This window comes from Bubalus bubalis, chromosome 3, assembly GCF_019923935.1.
Source record: "Bubalus bubalis isolate 160015118507 breed Murrah chromosome 3, NDDB_SH_1, whole genome shotgun sequence".
NCBI lineage: Eukaryota > Metazoa > Chordata > Mammalia > Artiodactyla > Bovidae > Bubalus > Bubalus bubalis.
In genome coordinates, this window is record NC_059159.1 from 68,346,158 (window position 1) to 68,368,457 (window position 22,300).

Sequence of the window (22,300 nt, forward strand, 5' to 3'; positions counted from 1 at the left end):
ATAAGTGTCAGCTTTATATTGTTTTTCTTTTCCCCTTGAAGTGACAGGCTCATTTTATTTTCTGTAAAATGTCTCCCCAGCCCCAAGTTTGCATAATTGTAATCTGCCTGCAATTTGTCCTTTCAAGTCACGTGACAAGAAAAGGCACTCGTTCAGCCCTCAAGTCCAGCAACTGCCCATGTTCTGGCCATTCTCACCTACTGTCTCTCAGGGTCAAGTCTTAATAAAACGAACACGTTTTACTGCTTCATCAAGGACATTCTAAAATGAACCTGGCTTTTTTTCTACTTGTGAGTCTGTGGCTACAGAGAACGTGACCACTTGATTGATGTTGCAGCCCCAGCTCTTTGACCCAGTATGGCTTTTGCACTGTCTGTATAAATGTCCATACAGTGGAAAAGACAGTTAGGGTCTTTGTATTGTTAGGAAATTGTTTCGACCCTACAGACCCAATCTTAGCTAGTCTGAGGACTGCACTCTGAGAGCCGAATCGAACCTCCAGCAGGTGACAAGGACTCGACTAAGACAAGGGTGGTGGGGATGGGAAAGGGTACAAGCCCAAGTCCCTGCAAATGTCCGTGTTCAGCTGGCGACTCGAAGAAAGGCGGGCATGCAGCCTGAGCTGCGCTGTCCTAAGCTCAGGACAGCTGGATTAGCTGGATAGGAACTAGGGGAGCTGGTGTGGAGGAGGAGATGATGAATTTAAGTTTGTACATGTTGAATTGGAGGTACCGGCAGTACGTCATGCCTGAATAACAAAAGGGTGTAGAAGACTGACAAGAGAAGCCCAGAGTCTGGGGTGAAGCTGCTTCACGCCTGACCAATTTGCTTAAATTGTCTTCTTACGAAAGCCAGGAGGTGACCTGTCTGATGCCAGTGACAGCACAGAGCTCACGTGTAACGCTGTGTTTCCCTGTGTTTTCCAGAACCTGCACAGACTGACTCACATTCCTTCCGGAAAGTGCTTGGATCGCTCAGAGGTCCTCCATCAAGTGTTCATCTCCGACTGTGACTCCAGCAAAATGACTCAAAAGTGGGAGATAAATAACATCCATAGTGTTTAGAAGGAATGAAAGAAACCAGTAACCTACCTACTGACACGTAAACTTACACAGGACTGAGCGCCGCCTGGAACCTGCTGCAACTGTTGTCAGCTGTACAGCTCCAAACCCAGAGGCTCCGCGGGGGCCTGAGGACGCGGAGAAACTGTGATTTTTACGATAACATGATCATCTGCAGTTACTGTTTACAAAACTGCTTTTACCTTAAACTTTGTAGATGTTTACATCTTTTTTGTTTTGTTTTAAGATGCTGTTGGTAATCTGTGCGTTTAGCTCTGTTTTATTTAGAACAGAGTTAAAAGCATTGTTGTCTTCTTTGGGATTACACTCAGGGGTCTGAAAGGCAGTTTGATTTTTTTTTTTTTTAACACACTTGAAAAAAAAGGTTGGAGTAACCAGACTTTCCTATGTAACTTGGTGATTATCAACCTGTTGTGTCTTTATTTAATTTTACATCTTTTTGAAGCACTGCCACAGGTTATTAGCCAAGGTGGCCTTCCTCCACGGTCATGCTGCTTTTTTGAAAGGTGAATTTCAACACTTTTAGTGCCTCTTTCATTTCTTGGTATACTATTTCAGGAGCTTTGAATGCAATTTGTAGGATGGTATTGATGGAATCGTTCATTACCTGTCTGAGGACTGAATTTACTCGCTGCCATTTGCTCTGAAATTGAATGCTGTATGGCTCAAAAAACAAATGACAAAATGGAACATCCAGGGCTGTTCCGAAGAGTTGGAAGATTTGTGCGGCATTAACTCCTCTACTTGTCAGCATTCCATTGCCCTCTGTCAGTCCCAACTCCTAAGGCGGGAGGGGGGCCTACTAACTTGAGAAGAAAAGTCCTCTGACATTGAGGATTGGCTTTTCCCCATTACCTGTCACTTTAGAAAACTATTAATATTTCTCAGTTTTGAAACCTTGAAATGAGAGTAACACAAAGAACACAACACCACTGTAAACACATCAAAGGTTTGTTCTAACCAAGGTGAGAATTTCCAAACCCTTGTTGGATTAAGCCTTACAAGACTACTGTGTCTTATAACCTAAGCTGTGCAATTTATATAGTCAAGGCTGAATGGACCTTTCAGTTATTTCTTCATGAAATTCCCTGCACAGTCTTTAAATTTTAAAAAAGCCTATTGAAAAATACAGTCCATGAACAAATATGAACTCCTTTCTGTTCAATTATCTGTTAGTTCCCTAGTGTTTCTTATTTTTTTTTTAGGAAGCATATTTCTTTTAGTATTTTTCCAATGAAAAGAAGACTTGTTTGAATTCACACATTTATTCAGATAGTACCTACAAGAGGAAAACCAAATACTGCAAGTGGTCAATTGATTTTAATATCTAAATAGTCTCTTATACCCCACAAGATTAAAATGCTCCATCAGAGGCAAAATAAATAAATAAAAAAAAAATTAATGAGGCAGGGAATGGCAAATAAATTAGAGACTGATCCTGTTATCATGATCAATGGAAGGAATTCACAAACTACTACCAGAGAAAAATATATTTCACTAAAGCTTAAAAAAGAAAACAGAAAAGAGCACCTACATTTACTTAAAAAGAAAAGCCCACAAACTTGCTTCTTCCAAGCTTAGCTCTTAAATTTGGAGAGTCAAAGTTAAACATCTTAAACAGAGTTTTATTTATAATTTTGAATCGTCAATTTGTATTTTGCTCCTGATCTCTGATCAACCATTTGAGCTTTCATTCATCTCTAGGGATGTTTAAAAAGGAATACATTTCTATGCCTATATAATTGCAAAATAAATCAACCATAAGTAAGAAACTAAGAATTGGTATTTAATACTTGTGTGTTTGCAAGTAGGTCGCATTTTCCTTGTTGAATAGATTATAACCTTGTTAACTATGCATAGGCCTAAGAACAGTGGCACAGAAACTGTGCATGTAAATTTTAAATGGGTATTTTGTGCAATTCATTAAGATACTCTATAAAAAATGACTCTATATATTGAAATCAGAAACCTTACCAAACACGAAAAACATCAGAAGCTGCTGCCATAATGACTATTTTCTACTGTAGGCTGTTTTGGAAATAATTCCATATCTTTGCTTTGTAAGTTGATAATATCACTATGCATTTCTACTCATTTTATAAATTTGATTTATGCAGATTTTGATACACTGTATGTTTCTGTAGAAATTGTATAAATATTCAAAATTTTATTAGGGGTAAATTTGAGAAGTTTATGTATATCTTAATTCTGGGTTGCTTGTTTTTTAGGTGAGAAATAAATAAAATATTGTATTTTAATCCATGGTTTTTTTTTTTTAGTACTTGTAATCCTTTTTATATATATCTAAACACTGCATGTTTGAAGTAATTACTTGATTTTATTGTTTATAAGGGGCTTCCCAGGTGGCACAGCAGTAAAGAATCTACCTACGAATGCAAGAGATGCAAGAGATGCAGGTTCGATCCCTGGGTCAGGAAGATCCCCTGGAGAAGGAAATGGCAACCCACTCCAGTATTCTTGCCTGGAAAATTCCATGGACAGAGGAGCCTGGAGGGGCTACAGTCCATGTGGTCGCCAAGAGTCAGATATGACTGAGAACACACACTCATTGTTTGCAAGATACAGTAGTATTGGTGCTTTCGAACTACAGTGCTGGAGAAAACTCCTGAGAGTCCCTGGGACAGCAAGGAGATCAAACCAGTCAATCCTCAAGGAAATCAACCCTGAATATTCATTGCAAGGACTGATACTGAAGCTGAAGCTCCAATACTTTGGCCACCTGATTCCAAGAGCCAGCTCATTAGAAAAGACCCTGATGCTGGGAAGGATTCAGAGCAAGAAAAGAAGCGGGCGACAGAAGGTGAGATGGTTGGATGGCATCACTGACTCAGCTGACATGAGCTTGAGCAAACACTGGGAGATAGTGAAGGACAGGGAAGTCTGGCATGCTACAGTCCTTTGGGGCTGCAGAGAGTCGGACACAATTTAGCGACTGAATAACAGCAACAACCATATATTGAGTATATGCTTGAGTGTTGGTTAGAATTTGCTTAGACTACTCAGAGCTTATATCTAGAAAGGAAACATAAAGAATTATTTTTGCCCCGGTTGCTTATGTATAGCAGTTTTTTAAAGTCACTTACCAAATACAAAACACAACCCCAGCAACATATATCCTTGGCAGTGTATTCTCCTATACCATTGCCTATTAAGACCAAAAATTTAAGTAAAGTCTTAACAATCTTCTGGATCAACTAGATAAGGAAGCCTTCCCAAATGAAGTGAGAAATGGGCTATAGGACCTCATAGCACAACCCATGACACCTCCGGAGAAGGGACTGCTGCCAGCTTTCCCGTAAGTGGCTATGTTGGTCTGGGAAGCTCTCTCAGCCATTGTTGTGGCTTCACTTCTCAGCTGCTGTGCCTGAAAAAGTGAAGGGATCTAGGACTATATATCATCATTTCTGGACAAGCTGTGTGTTGGTTTTTTTATTATTTTTTTTTAATCCACTTATAATTCAATGGAAGACCATGACAAGTACATGACCTGAGCCAGACGGCTAATGGATCAGTAATTGGGTATATGAATATTCATCCATGTGGAAAGCACTTTTAGAAGTACCGAGCCCTATGAGAATGCTTATTATTCAATAGAATCTGTTGAAAAAAAAATTGGATAAAAGAGAGAATGATTTGGGAGGAGCACTGTCCCTGGGATTAGAGATTAATAGAAGGGTTGTTTCTAAGCTAAATTCAATAATTGCTTTGCCAATCTCAATTTTAAGATTTTGAAATGCCGATAACTGTGATTGGTATGTTCAGTTTTGTAAGTGGATCAGGCCTTGGGCATCTGAGCAGCGGTGGGATGAGGGCTCCTTAATTCTCATAACAGAATGTTTACAATCTGCTCATATGAATAGCATATACAGTGGACTTGTCTGTACTGGCATCCCTGTTTCATTACAAATTACTTGTGTTACCCTGGCAAGTTATCAATGCTTCTCCATGCCTGTTTTCCCATTAGTAATATGAAGGAAATAACAGTGCCTATTTTATAGGCTTTTTATCAGGATTGTATGAGTTAACATACATGAAATGCTTAGAATACTTCCTGTCATGTAGTCAGAGTAATATAAATGGTACCTATTGTTATCTGGTTTCAAAGTCTTAAAATCAGTCGTTAATCAGAAGAACTAAGACAGCTATACTGCAGCCCCTATAGGGCTCTGTGTATGTGTGTATGCCTGTCTTTCATATGTGACATGTCATTGCCTCCACTTTCCAAGTGACGAGTTTAAGATCATAACTTAAGCTTCTTACACTGGGGTTGAAATGGTTATCCACAAGGGAATAAACGGTTACCTCTACCTCACAGCATGTATAGAATGTAGTTTTCAGTGGTCTACTTTATCATTTGTGCATCTGGAAGAACGTCTAAGAACATTCTTTCAATTATCTTTAAAGGAAATTTCTCTGGGGCTTTTGATATGAGCACATAAACTCCAGCTGCCTTAATGATTAAGTGCCCAAAACAAAACTGAAACTTTCTGTAAAAAATAGAGATGAACATGCTTCCCTGTCTGGCCATGGCGTAGTAATTGTTACCATCCTCAACAGTATGCTGCTGTCCTAAACGGCTATAAAACTGGACAAAAAAATACACAGCAGCTGTTTTCAGGAACTGGGTAACAGGCAAAGCAGACTGTGATAACGTGAGAGAAAGGAAGCACACCGGGTGAGCCCGGGTTCAGCATGTCCGGCTGCCTCAAGAACTTTCCCAGCTACCATCCAGGAAAGCGGAGCTCAAGCCTTGGCAGCTGAGGAGGCTGCCCGAGGCAGCTGGGATTTGCGGGACAAGATCACTGGAGGGGGCTGTGCTTGAAAGCCAGGAGAACTGTATAGCAATTTTTATATCAGTGTCATTTATAAGAGCAAAAACTCCAGGACAACCTAAATACCCATCAACAGGAGAGTGGATCAATTGTGGTATTGTCACACAATAGACTGTTACAAGGCAATGAACATGAATGAACTGGTTATAAACAAGACAGTAGGGCAGTGTTGAGTGAAAAAGGCAATTCCCAAAAGACTTCATTCAACAAGTATGTTTTGGAAAATCAAAGACAACTAAAACTACAGTAAGTCACACATGAATATGTGATCAAATATATGTGGATAAATAATATGGGATTAATAAGTGGTTACTTTATGGTTACCAGAGGGTAAAGGGAAGAGGTGAATGACAAATTAGGGGTATGGGATTAACAAACTAGGTAAAAATAGATAACCAACAAGAATTTACCATATAGCACAGGGAATTATACCCAATATCTTATTAACAACCTATAATGGAATTTGATCTGCAAAATAACTGAATTCACTATGCTGTACATCTGAAACTTAATACAATATTGTAAATCAACTATACTTAAAAAAAAGAAAAGTTAAATAACTTGTCCAAATACCCAAATTTAGTATTGAAGTCAAGGACATAGCTCCAATATTGAGTATTCCCAGAGCTCTGTGGGAGGAATTTCTATTGTATTTTCCACATAACTAGTTTTCCTCTCCACTTAGAGAGTTAAGAATCTCAGAAGTGAATCTGGTAGTCTTATTATGACAACTATATTATTAATATATATATATGTTATCATGCATACTTTTAGCTAATATTTATTTTTCTTACCACCAAGAGAAGTGTCTTGGATGTATTGCCTCATTTAACGTTCAGAAAAAGAAAAATCTGATTTTAACACCTGAGGGAACTGAAAGGTTACACGCCAGGTCTGATGTTACCAAACTGATCAGAAAAAAGATCTCTGGGACCTCCCAGTGGTTAAGATTCCATGCTTCTACTGCAGGGGGATCAGGTTTGATGCCTAGTTGGGGAACTAAGATCCCACATGCTGCATGGCATAGCCAAAAAATAGAAAAAAAAATTTTAATTAAAAAAAATAATTCACTTAAAGAGAAACTGAGCCCTATTCAAAATGATCTGATTCTCAATATAAGCTCATCAGCTCACTTTTTTGAAATCAGCTCACTCTTAATTTCTTTCATAACTTTTTTCTTTGTATTTTAGTTTGTTCTCTGTATATGCTGTTTCAGCTTTACTGCAGAAATACAGAGAATTGAAGAATAACACATGAATATGATTGAATTGCAGTTTTGCTTAAAAGTTGTTTGCTTTTAATGTGAAATACTATTTGTGCTCCTGAGCCGGTATTCTATTAGCTATGGTAACTCCCAAGATGAGGCTAAGAGAGGGTTGGGCCAAGTCCTGAAGAACAAGGGCCCAGGAGCCCAGTGACATTCTGTTTAGACTTCAGAGACTGTACAACTGGATAAGAAGTTAGATGAGTTTCCATACAGGGCGAGGGTTTCTAGACAACTGGGAAAATAATGCTTAGCTGGGAGGCCTATACATAAACTTTTACCAATAGCCCTAACTCAAGTAAATATCATTAATATTACATTTACATACACTAATTTATAGAAGTAACCAATCCGTGACCCTTGACAGAATCTTACCTACAGACATGTTTTCTTTGAATTCAACATTTGAATTCACTGCCAATGTTTACAATTCAGACTACACATTTTTAAAAATATCTAGAATTCTGGTTCCACTTAAAATTTTGGGACATTTGGGATCTTAGACTCACATTTCCGTTTAGCAACAGGACTAAGCTGAACAGCAGCTGTCACCTTTACCCTGGGCATTCATTACAAATGTTTATAGATCACCTGCTCTTTCTGGCACGACGTGTACACAAATGGCTTCTTTCTACAGATGTTTTATTTTTAAAAGGACTATATCTTATGCATTGGCAAAACAGGTCCTTTAGCTTTCTTCTTGCTATTCCCCAAGAAATAAAGGCATTACTGCTTTGTCAACATTTTTAGTGGATGTAATGAAGTTAGCTTTAAGATAATGCTGTTTGTGCTAAGACAAACATGGTTTACTACTTACAGTAAATGATTTCTGTTGAAAAGCAGAATACAAAAATGCTTACTGTCTTGCATTGAGCAACTTTGCAAGTTACTGCTTTAATACGTAGGGCACCTTAGGATCTTCTAACCCAGCTTTTATAGATTAGAAGACCAAAAGTAGTGGCTACCATCTGGAAAGAAACTTGAGACCCTACTTCAGTTCTTGTACCAAAATAAATTCCAGAAGGATCAAAGATTTAATTAAATAATAAGAAAGCAAAGATAACTTTGGGAAAGGTCTCCCAGGCCACTAAAGAATAAATTTGCCTCATAAAAATAAATCTTTGCATGAAAAAAAGCATCATAAAGTCAAAAGACAACAAAGAAAAAATACCAATATTTACAATGCATGTCACAAAGGGTCATTTTCCTTATTTCCCACAAATGACTAAAAAAAGACCAATGAGACAGAAGGCCATCGGAAATACAAATGGCTCTTTAACATAAAGAATATACTAAATTCATAATAGGAGGAACCATTTTTTATATATCAGGATAGCAAAGATTAAGAAGTTTGATAACGTTGCTGAGCAAACAGGCACTCTGAAACAGTCATTGCTGTGGAGTATGTTTCAGTAAAACTTCTGAGAGCAATTTTGGCAAGTTTCAGCAAGTTAACAGCCGGAGAGCAGGTTCCAGCATATACCAAGTACAGGTTTTAGCTATTATAATTAGCACATTTTTTAATGTGCAAACTTTTAAATGCTTTTTATAGAAATTTCTGAAATCGTACATACAAGATATTCATGGTAATGTTCTTAAAGCAAAAAAATTCAAACATAACTATCTTTAGGGAACTGGTTAAATTATGATCTATTCAGTGGAGTACTATGCAGATGGCTATTTAAGTGAAATGTGGCAATTCTTTGAGCCAAGAACCTAAAACGAGAATTAAGGGGCAGGACAACATATATAGTAAGCTTCCTTTGTGACTATTGTGCTTCCCATCTCTCTTGAAGGATGTGTCATTGTACTCCTGGAGTCACCTCTTGGGAGAAGCTGGTAGTTGGAAATCAAGATTGTAAACTACCCACTATATAGCCCATTTACATAAAGATATGACTTGTTTTTAAAAAGAAAAAGTGGAGTATGGTCTTCATAAGCACACCCACCAAGTACTGGCTGGTCTGGAATAGAACATGACTCTTACCCATATTTTAATGCTTTCCAACATAACCACTCCTTGAAGTCATTTAGTCTTAAAAACAAGGGTGTTGCAAATTTTGATCAACACTTAAGAGAAAATATCAAATGAGGACTCATCTCAAATGCTGAGATTACGCAGCTTATTTTTTTAAAAATGTGTCATTCTTAGCTTACACATTTAAAATGTATTTCATTTAAAGAAAATGAAAGTAGTCCCAAAAAAAATCCCCCAAAAAGTGACAAGGAACCTGATAGGTCTACTTCATGAATCTAATTTTAAAGAAATTCTTAAAAAACAGACTTTCACTGTATTTCAGTTTTAGAAACTAGTATCTTTTCTAAGCATTTAGGACTGTTGTAAATACAATACTTGTAAATACATTCTTGTTTAATCATTAGAACACTTCGAAGTAGATACTGACCCCATATACAAATGGAGAGAAATAAACCCAGAGGCAAAGTCCAAACAGCAGTTATTAGGTAAAGCTGGGGACTTGAGATCCAGATATGGGTATGTCTTTAAAAAACTTTACCCCACAATGTTTTAGTGTTAAGTCACCTAACATCAGGAAATCGTTTTTAAACACATAAAACTAGTTTTTACGATTGGCAAAGGCCCCCAAATAACAACTGTGATATGATAATGGAGGGCCATCACTAAGAAGTTTGAAGATTTTACCTGAGTACATCTGTTCTGGGTATTATGCTAATTAACTTACACCTCCCATTTAACAATGTTATGTAAGAAATAAATCTTAAAATATTTACTCTGAATATGGTGTAAGATAGACAGCCCAGGCTCCCATGGTTGGGTTTTAATAATTTTGGTTTCTATTGTAAAAACTAGGTAACCAAGATTGTCAGGTTTAACTGTCAAACTATCAACAAACAGGTTTCCTCTATACTCTTCCAGCCAACACTTGGCCAACTTTCACTAATAACTTGATAATGATTTGAAATGATTACCTAATTCAAATACAAGCAACTGCTTTCTCAAATGAGCATTTCTTAATAACTGCTTTCACCTGTAAATAGAAATCCTAGTGAATTTTATCTTGTTAGTCATGGAAAATCATAATAATCATCTCAAAAGCTTTCTTGGCTTAGTTACCCAGAATTCTAGGCTTAAGACCACACTGATTTTTGAAATCTTAAAATGCCAACTAAAAAGAAAAAACCCAAGGGACAAGTTAGCTAACAAATGAACATAAATGTCAAGAACAAAACTTGCTCAGTGTGTAAGACTGCATAAATTTTTAAAGTTCATTAAATTCCAGAATTGATTTTTAAAGAACACTCTGTGTAAATATGAATATTGGCATGTTTGACTTTTAACAAAACATTTTACTAAATCAACCATGTCTAAGAACTATTAGGCAGAAAAACAAAAAAAGTGATATGGCTCCAGACCATGAAAGTAAAAGCTAATTTAGCATATAAGACAAGGACAATAGGAATAATATATATAATTTTATTACAAAATTTTTAAAAAAAAAAACAAAACGCAACATTCTCATTCTAGAAAACCCAAAAGTTGCTATTGATGCTAATTTCTATGAGTTTGCTGTGCTACCATACACAAGTCAAGAAATTAAAGAAACCATTAAATATTTAGAAACATTTAACATCAGAAGCTTGAAACTCTAACTGTATGTAGTAGCCCCTCAAAAAGCCACAACTTGCATTTTTAAAAAAGTATTTTCTCTACAAAGAATCTTATCAGCTATACAAAAATCTGTACAGTTTTTATACTGAAGCTAATATTGAGCTGCACTTGAATTCACATTCTTAGCAAAACAATTGCCTGAGCACACACGCACACTCCACACACATCATTACAAGATAGCCATTTATTCCTCATCTTCATCCTCCTCCTCCTCATCTTCATCTTCCTCCTCCTCTTCTTCCTCCTCATCTTCTGGTTCATTCTTCTTCTTGGAGCCTGTCGGCCTGCCAGGGCCCTTTTTTCCCGCTTCACTCTTGCCCTTAGCACGGTATGCAGCAATATCCTGAAATAGTTAAAAAAAATAAAATCAGCATCCGGTGTCATTACCCAACCTTGAAAACCACTAAGTTGTAAACAATCTGCGATTATTGGCCAATAACCCCAATGATAGTCTAAAACTCGGGTTTTGAGAGCATTTGATCTCCCTAGGTCTTAGAAAGCTAAGAAAGGTCTTAGAAAGCTGATGTAAAATAACTGAGGTGTATTAAACTGATGTCAGTACTTTCACTACCCTTATCTGTTAATCTCACATAGCCCCCACCCCCTAACTTCACATCTTAGATCAGATCAGATCAGTCGCTCAGTCGTGTCCGACCCTTTTCCACCCAGCATTTGGTCCTCCAGTCTTTTCAACTAAGAGACCTATTTTACTACAAATGAGTCTGAATGCACCAACCTACCAGGGCTACAGACATTGGTTTCAGTCAAAAGAAAAGTTTCAATTAGCTTGTGTTGCCTAAGTGTACAATTCTCACTAGATCTTTTCAAAACAAAGCTGAAAACCATTAACACAGAACTATGTATAGCTCCCAAATTCCTACAGTTTCTATTTCTAACATACTGATTTAGAAAATATCTACTGAATTTCACACTGGCTTAAAAAAAAAGTGAGGACAACACACCTTTTCGTATTTCTCCTTTAGCTTAGCTGCTTTCTGTTCATACGGCTGTTTATCTTTGGCTGACTGCTCAGACCACATTTCACCCAATTTTTTTGCAGTATCCCCAATGGATAAGCCAGGGTGTTCGCTTTTGATCTTCGGGCGATGTTCGGAGCAAAACAGGAAGAAGGCAGATCTGAAAGGAAGGAACAGAGTTGTAATAACCTGAATGAAAAAAATGGGGGGGAGGCAATTCGGTTGGTTTTAAAAGACACTTACGGAGGCCTTTTCGGAGCGTTGGGATCTTTTTTCTTTCCCTTCTTGTCACCTTTAGGAGGGACATAATTTTTCATCTCCCTGTCGTAGCGAGCTTTGTCACTTTTTGCCATGTCTTCGAACTTGGACTTTTCCTTGGCCGACATGGTCTGTTAGCATAAAAAAAATAGTGAATATATAGCAGGACTCGAAACCCGTATCCGTCTCCAAAAGAGCGTGATCCTCTTTAGCTCCCGGTTTTCCTCAGTAAGGACCGTTTTGCCTCAGTCACCTTAAAATAAACAAGCACCCTAAGTCCTGTACTTCAAACTCGTAATAGAACATGAGCGCGCGTCAGTCGCGAGGGGAAGTTCAAAGTCACGGCCACCCGCCCGCGTGAGGCCCCCGGGCGCCCCGGCTCACCTTCCATCTCTCGGAACATTTCTTGGAAAACTCTGCGAAATTGACTGAGGAGTCGGGGTGCTTCTTCTTGTGCTCCTCGCGGCAGGTCTGCACGAAGAAGGCGTACGAAGACATCTTGCCCCGCGGCTTGTTGGGGTCGCCCTTCCCCATGATGCTGCTGCTGCGGCGGAGGCGGCGTGTCCACCTGGCGGGAGAGCGGTCGAGCGCTGGCGGGCGGGGCTGCTTCCCGCCCAAACGCCCCCGCCCTCCCCCGCGCCACACTCGCGGGCCTGCCGCCCGCCCCAGCCTAGCCCTTCCTGACAGGAAAGCCCCGGGCTTCCACGCTGCGAGCCGCGTCCCCAGCTGCCGCCTCGCGCCCCGCGTTCAAAAGACTCCGGAGCCGGGCCCGGCCGAGCTTCCCGCCTCCGCAGCCCGGCCCGTCAGGCCCGCACCCGGAAACCACCAGCGGGGCTCGCCCCCAGCAGCCGCGGTGCCCCAGCAAGCCATGACGGAAGGAGGCCAGCCGACCGCGCACCCGGGGCCCGGAGCGGGCTCTTGCCTGGCGAAAGATTTTCCTCAGAGTTCCGCGCAGCGGCCGCGTCTGACCGCTACGCTGCTGCCCCGGCTCCGGCGTGAACTGGTTCTTCGCTAACGCAATCCTCCGCCTCTTGTTTTGCAGACTTCTCCGCGCCACTGCAACTTGACGAGCCGGGTCACAGACCACACCCCTGCCGCTCCGATTGGCCCTGGGGATTATTCAAACTCGAGGAGGCCCCGCCCCCTCACTAATACGGCTTTCTATTGGTCGGTATGTCGCCAGGTCCAGCCCCCCGGCCGCAGCCTAGCAGGTTCGGTGGGTCGCCCGGGTCGTTAACTCCCAGACCCGTTAGAACCGGTCAGGAGAGGAATGTGCTACTCGATCCTGATTGGCGGCCAGAAGAGGGTTTGAAAAATGGCGGGCCTGGCGCTGACTGGCTGAGGCAGGCGGCGGGGGGCGTGGCTGGCCCGCAGGGGAAGCCCAGCCAGATTTAAAAATTCCCAGTCGCGAGCCGCAGAGCAGATCTTCCGGGTCCGCATCGCTTGGTTTGCTGGCGCTAAGGCGGCAGGAGTAACGTCCCTGCTGGCCCCGACGGCTGCCCTGGTCCTGTTAGTCCCCCGCCCCAGCGCGGCCCGCAGCCCTGACTCCCGGCTCGGTGGTCGCCGCCCCATCCAGAGAATAACAAATGGGCAGGTTGAGGAGCGTGCGCTGCGGCCAACGGCCAGCCCCGCCGGGTGTCGCAGAGGCTTGGGTAGGACCAGAGGAAGACGGGTGACGCGGACCGAGGCGGGGGAGGGAGGGGGAGATGTTCCCAACCCATCGGGGCTATAGCCACGCCTGTGAAGTCCCTGCGGGACCCCTCTTCCCTCTCCCTTTGGGCGTCATATTCCGGGGTAAACAGGGCCGCGGGTAGGCGGTGTCTTCCCGGCCCCGCCCCTGCATCAGGGCCTAGTTCCCGGACCGCGAACCCGGGGCTAGGTCCACACCTCGCATCCATCCTTCACCCGTCACCCTTCACCCGATCGCTCCGCGGAGGGTTCTAAGCCCTGCGACCCCGGCCTTAAGGCCCGCTCGCTGTCACCGCGATGGTCCCTGTCCGGTCCCTGCAATGCGGTCGTTTTTAAAACCTTCCTGTCTAAGATCCCGTGAACGCTCTGCACCCGCCACCGCATTTAAGCATGCCCTGTCGTTTCAAGGGTTCTCCAAGCGCAAGTTAAGAACCTTCGTTTTAGTTTCTGGTGCGAGCGCGTGCGAGCGCATCCGAGCGACCTTAACTTACTCCTTCCAGGCGTCACCAGTCGCCCTTCCCGGGGTTGGAGGACGTTGACTGACATCTTAAGCTATTTTTGTGTCGTATTTAACTTGGGTTATTTTTCCTGTTGGCACATATGTTACTGTGACAGTTGGTTTCAACAGATTTTAAATATTCTGTTTTTTCTCAGTAAGTTCGCTGGCATTTGTTAGACTGCGTGCTCCTATTTGGTTTGTATACGGTTATCCTACTCGGTTGAACCTCAGTTCTGGCAGCTGTTTATCTAGATTTATTAATAAAAACTTAGGTTTTTGAAAACGGAAATGGATGTTATTTGCACAATGTTATGCATGTACTTAGTATCACTGAATTTAAAAATAAATTTGAAAACTAAGGCATTAGTGATCTTTTTGTTGCTATCTGAATAATGTAGTATGATTTTTTAAATTTGGATTTTTGTGTGTTTTTATAGCACAATTGTAACTGATCTTATTTGACAATAGGGTTATTGCAAACGTAATTAGTTACAATGAGGTCATACTTGAACTGGGTGGACCCCTAATCTAATATGACCAGTATCTTTGTAAGAAGAAAGGTTAAGTTTGGCCATAGAGTCAGGCATGGAGGTAAGATGATGTGAAAAGACAGAGAGGATGGCCATCTACAAGCTAAAGAAAGGGTCTGGAATAGATCTTTCCCTTAGAACCATCAGAAGGAGCCAACCCTGCTGACACCAGTTTCCATTCTTTATTCCATCACAGCAAAGAACAGGAAAACATTTCTATATTTAGTCTACTTTTACACTCCATGTAAGTCTTCACTCTGCTGTACTTCCTGATCTAAAAGTAACATTGAGATGCACAATGAAGTCATAAATAAGGTTTGAGTGAGATCTAGACAGTGGTTGGTTGTAGAACAGTTTTTTTAATAGAAACTATATAGAGAATCTGGTATGGACAGAGGACCCTGGTAGGCCACAGTCCATAGAGTCACAAAGAGCCGAATCAGACCAAGCAACTGAGCAAGTGCATCAGATGATGAGTTGATCACACACACAAATCTTAATCCCAAATGTTGATCAGAAAGAATGGATTAAATATACAAAAGGCCTAGTTCACTATTATGAACTACTTAGTATATTCACTATCCCATTAGTCATACTATTGTGACTTTATCAGAAAACTGAAATGTCCTTTGAAGAGATAGTTCTAAAGATGTTTCTCATTTTGCTTCTAATCCTGCAGTGGTTGTAAATGGGAAAATAAGATTGCGCATTCATTTTGATATTTGGCAAAACTAATACAATTATGTAAAGTTTAAAAATAAAATAAAATTAAAAAAAGATTGTATTTCTAAAGAAAAGGTGGTCAACTTTAAAGCCTTTTCTTTTCAGAAACATCAATTTTGTATATTCCAAAACTATTTTCCAGATTTGTTTTTTTTTAAATACTGGCATCTTTCTAAAAGATGATAAAGAGGGAAGTGTTTATGTTTTTTATTTTAAAAAATGTATAAATTACAGTCCAACAAGGGCTGTGATTTTGAATGGTACATTTAACATTTCTAGACTTTTAGTTGACAGTAAAGTGACATTTGGGGGACAACCTCTATAATTCTGTGAGTATGTGATCATGCTATGCTAAGTTGCTTCAGTTGTGTCTGACTTTTTGTGACCCTGTGGACGGTAGTCTGCCAGGCTCCTCTGTCCATGGGATTTTCCAAGCAAGAATACTGGAGTGGGTTGTCATTTCCTTCACTATGTGTGTGTGTTGTTTAGTCGCTAAGTTGTGTACAGGTCTTTTAAGAGCTCTTTTAAGAGCTCATGGAGTGTAGCCTGCCAGGCTCTCCTATCCTTGGGATTTTCCAGGCAAGAATACTGGAGTGGGTTGCCACTTCCTTATCCAGTGTGATCATAATATGAGGAATATTTTAATATTAACAATTGTTAGGTGGTTAAGAGATTATAATTAATATTAAAAGATAAATATCTTGGTTCCAGGAAATCCTTTGGTTATAAGTACCAATAAGTGTGAGCCCAGTTATTTCAGAACAGTATTTGATGAAGAATTTTACAGCTACTCAAATGTACTAAAATATATAGAACAAACTTTGGATTACACACTACTGTTCAGTCATCTTAGTCTTCTGGTAAAATGATCTTACCAGGGTTTTTTCCACTAGATGATACCATTATATCACTTTATTTGCCAAACTTTGCCTGAATTCAGCATCTCACAAACTGTAAACACTGAAAATCTTTAGCAGTAAATTAATTATGAGCTAAGATCAAAGCTGTTTGGAAAGTTTGTCCCCTATCCTATAAGTATAAATAGCTGTTCTGTAGATAGACTGGAATTTATCTATAGCAATGTCAACCTGGCAGGATTGTGTAGAAGTGTGCTGGGTTGTACTACCTATTGAAATTCATGTCATTTACTCAGTCACTTATCCTAAAAATTTGTACTTTTCATAATCTAATCATCAAATCAGACTAGAAAACCTTGAGGAAAGGGAAATATATACATTTTTTTGTATCTCCCCCTCACACAAAGCAGTGAATAATTTATCAATAATTACTATTAATTTTATTAATTTATTAACTCATCATTACCTGGTGATGTACTTGCTTAGTTGTGTCTTGACTCTTTGTGATTCTATGGACTATGGCTTGCCAGGCTCCTCTGTCCATGGGATTTTCCCAGAAAGATTGCTGGAATGGGTTGCCATTTCCTACTCCAAGGGATCTTCCCGAACTACAGTCTCCTTAGTCTCGTGCAGTGCAGGTGGATTCTTTTATCATTGAAGCCCCTCAACTCATATAGTCACAAGTATACTTTCCATAAGGTAAGTTGCATATAAAATAATTGTTCTCTGAAGTGGCATAGTTAATATGAAAAACAGAAAGCTATTAATTGCTCTGCAACACATACTAGTTTCTGAAAGATGGAGTTGAATCTTATATTGGAGTTTAATATTTTCAAGTTGCTTCAAAGGCAATGAGAGAAGGATAAGCATATTAAGTGTTATCACATGGGCACATCGACTTGTGAGTAGACCACTAGTTCTGAGGCCTAACTGTTCAGAGAGTCAACTTAGTGATGTCATTCAACAGTAAATTTTTGAAGAAATGAAAATGCAGGTTAAGAAAAAACAAAAACTTCTGCTGCTGCTAGCATTTTCAATGACAAATGATAAGTAAATGAAGTTATTTATTTTTCTTAAAAAAAAAAAAACACTATTACTTTTGTGAATTAGTGTGAACTTTTCACTTTCATGCATTGGAGAAGGAAATGGCAACCCACTCCAGTGTTCTTGCCTAGAGAATCCCAGGGACGAGGAAGCCTGGTGGGCTGCCGTCTATGGGGTCGCACAGAGTCGGACACGACTGAAGCGACTTAGCAGCAGCAGCAGCAGCAGCAGCAGCAGCAGCAAATGTCCACCAAAAGAGCAGAAATGAATCTTTGATAGTCTTTCAAGGATAAGGAGACAGAGACCACTAGGACCTCAAGCAAAAGTCCATGTGACAATATCCAAGGATCAGGAGTGAGCCAGATGTGAACTTCATCTTACGAAGACTTTACAACACGGCCTGGATACATACGATTCAGTCCCTCATTGGATTGAGATACTCAGCCCCTTATCCTTCTACCTATTAGAGAGGTTGGTTCTGTCTCAGAATAAAGGTCAAATCTCTGTTAGTAGAGGAGGTCATCTGGAGCAAATCATAATAAAAATGTGAAAACAAAATACAGATAACATCTTAGGAATCAGAGGGAAAAGACAGTAAATTTTAAAAAGCAACACTAAGTCTGAATCCTGACTCTTCAACAGAACCATGAAATCCAGAAGGTCATAGAATGACATCTTTAAGTTACTAGAGAAAAAAAAAAAAGCTAACCAAGTTCTATATGTAGAGAAAAAGCTTTCAAGAATCAAGCCGAAATAAGATGTTTTCAGACAAAAAAAGAAAAGCTGAGAATTCATTTCCTGCAATCTTGCTTAAGGAAAAGGATCCTAAATCCTCAGGAGGAGAAAAAAATTACAGGCAAGGATAATTATGTAAATTTTAAGAGAATTATTTGTTTAATACAGAATAATACTGTGGGTTTTTATCCTGGACTGGAAAAGGTCAGTTTTCATTCCAATCCCAAAGGTAATGCCAAGAATGCTCAAAGTGAAAGTGAAGTTGCTCAATCGTGTCCGGCTCTTCCATTCCATCATGTCAGCCATTTCCTTCTCCAGAGAATCTTCCCAACCCGGGGATGGAACCCTGGTCTCCTGCATTGCAGGCAGACGCTTTGTCCTCTGAGCCACCCGAACTACCGCACAATTGCACTCATCTCACATGCTAGCAAAGCAATGCTCAAAATTCTCCAAGACAGGCTTCAACAGTACGTGAACCCTGAACTTCCAGATGTTCAAGCTGGATTTAGAAAAGTCAGAGGAACCAGAGATCAAATTGCCAACATCCATTGAATCATCAAAAAAGCAAGAGAATTCCAGAAAAACATCTATTCTTTACTGACTATGCCCAAGCCTTTGACAGTGTGGATCACAACAAACTGGAAAATTCTTAAAGAGATGGGAATGCCAGATCACTTGACCTGCTTCCTGAAAAATCTGTATGCAGGTCAGGAAGCAACAGTTAGAACTGGACATGGAACAACAGACTGGTTCCAAATTGGGAAAGGAGTACATCAAGGCTGTATATTGTCAGCCTGCTTATTTAACTTAAATGCAGAGTACATCATGAGAAATGCCAGGCTGGATGAAGCACAAGCTAGAATCAAGATTGCTGGGAGAGATCTCAATAACCTCAGATATGCAGATGACACCACCCTTATGGCAGAAAGCGAAGAACTACTAAAGAGCCTCTTGATGAAAGTGAAAGAGGAGAGTGAAAAAGTTGGCTTAAAAATTCAGAAATCTAGATCATGGAAGGAATGATGCTAAAGCTGAAACTCCAGTACTTTGGCCACCTCATGCGAAGAGTTGACTCATTGGAAAAGACTCATGCTGGGAGGGATTTGGGGCAGGAGGAGAAGGGGATGACAGAGGATGAGATGGCTGGATTGCATCACTGACTCGTTGGACGTGAGTCTGAGTGAACTCCGGGAGTTGGTGATGGACAAGGAGGCCTGGCGTGCTGTGATTCATGGGGTCGCAAAGAGTCGGACACGACCGAGCGACTGAACTGACTGAAGATCATGGCATCCGGTCCCGTTACTTCATGGCAAATAGATGGGGAAACAGTAACAGGCTTTATTTTCTTGGGCTCCAAAATCACTGCAGATGGTCACTGCAGCCAGGCAATTAAAAGATGCATGCTCCTTGGAGGAAAATCTATGACCAACCTAGAAAGCATATTAAAAAGCAGAGACGTTACTTTGCTAACAAAGGTCCGTCTAGTCAAAGCTATGATTTTTCCAGTAGTCATGTATGGATGTGAAAGTTTGAGCACCGAAGAATTGATGCTTTTGAACTGTGGTGTTGGAGAAGACTCTTGAGAGTCCCTTGGACTTCAAGGAGATCCAACCAGTCCATCCTAAAGGATATCAGTCCTGAATATTCATTGGAAGGAATGATGCTGAAACTGAAACTCCAATACTTTGGCCACCTGATGCGAAGAGCTGACTCATTTGAAAAGACCCTGATGCTGGGAAAGATTGAAGGCGAGAGGAGAAGGGGACGACTGAGGATGAGATGGTTGGATGGCATCACCAACTATGGAGATGAGTTTGAGTAGGCTCCGGTAGTTGGTGATGGACAGGGGAGCTTGGCGTGCTGCAGTTCAGGGGGTCACAAAGAGCTGGACACGACTGAGCGACTGAACTGAACTGTGAGTTTTTATAGCATGTAAAAGTAGACTCTGGTGGCTCAGTGGGTAAAAATCCCTCCTGCGATACAGGAGACCTGGGTTCGATCCCTGGATTGAGAAGATCCCCTGGAGGAGGGCATGGCAACCCACTCCAGTATTCTTGTCCAGAGAATCCCCTTGGACAGAGGATCCTGGTGGACTGCCATCCATGGGGTCAAAAAGAGTTGGATATGACTGAGCGAATAAGCACAGCACAGCACAGAAGTAGACTGTAAAAAGAGATAGCACAAATAAATGGAGTTAAATAGTAAGGATCTTCTGTCTGTTGTTCAGAAAATGATAAAAGTAATCATTTGTATTAAGCTGTAATATGCCTAGCATGCTGTACTTTGGTTGGGGTCCTAGTTACAAAGATATTTCTCATGCTCGGTTAGTTGTGTCTGAGTCTTTGTGGCCCTGCAGACTGTAGCCAACCAGGCTCCACTGTCCATGGAATTTTTCAGGCAAGAATACAGCAGTGGGTTGCTATTTCCTTCTCTAGGACATCTTGCTGACCCAGGGATCAAACCTGAGTCTCCTACATTGGCAGGTGGATTCTTTACCAGTGAACCACCTAGGAGTCCCTACATAGGGATATATATGTATATATATGCACACACATACACATATATAGGGATATATGTATATATATTTACATATGTACATACATAGATATGTACATGTGCAAAAAATCATCCTCCTGTATGTAGGATACCAGGTCTTGAATAAGTCTATGCTAAAAAGCCAATGACTAATGGCTACTAAGCATATGAAAATGTGTTTTACATCATTAATCATCAGGAAAATGCAAATTAAACCTACAGTAAAATACTACTTCACACCTACTGGGGTGCCTATAGTCGAAAAGGCAGGAAATAGCAAGTGTGGGTGAAGATATGGAAAAGTTGGAACACTGATGCATCAAGGTACTGATGGATACAGTCACTATGGAAAACCATTTAGCAGTTTCTCAAAATTTGCACCTATATTTATCTGGCAATTCCACTCCTAGGATCTGCCCAAGAGGAAAGAAAACCTATATTCACAGAAATAACTTGTATATGAATGTTTATAGCAGCTTTTCTTATAACAGCCAAAAACTAGAAACAATCCCAATGTCCACAAACTGATGAACAAATAAACAAAAATGTGGTATATCTATATACTGGAATTCTTCATCAATAAAAAGGAATCAAGGGGAAAACGGACAGACACTAATACAAGCTATAACATGGATGAACCCTTAAAAAGTTTATACTAAGGCAAGCAAGACACAAAAGACAACATATTGTATGATTGTGTCTTTGTGAAATTTCTAGAAAAGGCACAGAAATCAGAAGAGTGGTTGCCCTAGGGCTGAATGTAGAAACCAGTTTGACAGCACAGAGGGACAAAGCTTTTTTCAGAAGATGGAAATATTCTGAAACTGAATTATGGTGATAGTTTCACAACTGTATAAATTAACTAAAAATCTTCAAAGTGTACACTTGAGTGGGTAAATTTGTGATATGTAAAATATGCCTCAGTAAAGCTTTTTTTCCCTCAAAGACCAATGATTTATTTTTTCCACTTGCAGAGTACTGAATCCAAAATAGTCAAGAACAATTTAAACTTTAACAATGAGAACTGCAAAATACAGTATGAAAACAGAGGGATCATTTGAGAGGAAATGACTACTATTCTTCTATTTTAGAAAAGAGCAGTGAAGAGAGTCAGCAGTTATTGAATTGGGTAATAGCATTGTTCATTTGGCTCATATTTAACCGAATATATATTGCTTTCATACAGTAGGAAAAGAACTCTTTCGTATCTTCTAAAACAATTTTTGTCTACTTTTTTGTAAGTATTTCCAGTGAAAGTCAATTTGTGATATATTAATAGTATGCAGATCTTGTATCTCGCCAATGACAATTTAAAGTTTGGTAATGATAAAAGTTGCAAATTCTGGTGTAAATACTCATAGGAGTGATATACAACTTTGCTCTCTAAATAATTTACTATGCTTAGTAATTTGATGGTATTTAAAAATATGTTTGCAAACAATATGAGATTTTTCAGATACACTTTAAAAAACATCCATCTAAATTCAAAGCCTAGAATTCTAATTAGACTAAAAAAAATTACCCATAGTTGAAGATTGGACTAAATAGTAAAGAAGAAAGAGTTATTCTTTGCCTAGTAGGACAAGCTGAAATGAAAGTTAAACT

General features: G+C 40.0%; 2 protein-coding genes across 3 annotated transcripts in view; one reads left to right on the top strand and one right to left on the bottom strand.

The window, feature by feature from the left end:
• The window catches only part of GALNT7 (polypeptide N-acetylgalactosaminyltransferase 7), a 135,300-nt gene extending 131,960 nt beyond the window's left edge, over positions 1-3,340 (top strand). For both annotated transcript variants that reach the window (XM_025281312.2, XM_025281310.2), the window contains exon 12: positions 927-3,340. In XM_025281312.2, the coding sequence (XP_025137097.2) occupies positions 927-1,064 (138 nt within the window). In that variant the 3' untranslated portion in view covers positions 1,065-3,340. The remainder of the gene's footprint in view (positions 1-926) is intronic.
• A 7,299-nt stretch (positions 3,341-10,639) lies between these two features.
• On the bottom strand, positions 10,640-13,170 carry HMGB2 (high mobility group box 2). The gene is made up of 5 exons (XM_006063752.3): positions 13,006-13,170; positions 12,468-12,651; positions 12,069-12,214; positions 11,811-11,985; positions 10,640-11,191 (listed from the first exon to the last, which is right to left on the bottom strand). The coding sequence occupies exons 2-5, from the start codon at positions 12,615-12,617 to the stop codon at positions 11,033-11,035; spliced, it is 630 nt and encodes a 209-aa protein (XP_006063814.1). The 5' UTR covers positions 12,618-12,651; positions 13,006-13,170; the 3' UTR covers positions 10,640-11,032.
• Positions 13,171-22,300: the final 9,130 nt, after the last annotated feature.

Excerpts from the sequence above, each read along its gene's own strand:
- HMGB2 (XM_006063752.3), bottom strand. The coding sequence starts at position 12,617 with ATGGGGAAGGGCGACCCCAACAAGCCGCGGGGCAAGATGTCTTCGTAC. Across the intron at positions 12,215-12,467 it reads AATGTTCCGAGAGATGGAAG|ACCATGTCGGCCAAGGAAAA; the intron begins GTGAGCCGGGGC and ends TTATGCTAACAG. Across the intron at positions 11,986-12,068 it reads AACGCTCCGAAAAGGCCTCC|ATCTGCCTTCTTCCTGTTTT; the intron begins GTAAGTGTCTTT and ends CCTTCCTTTCAG.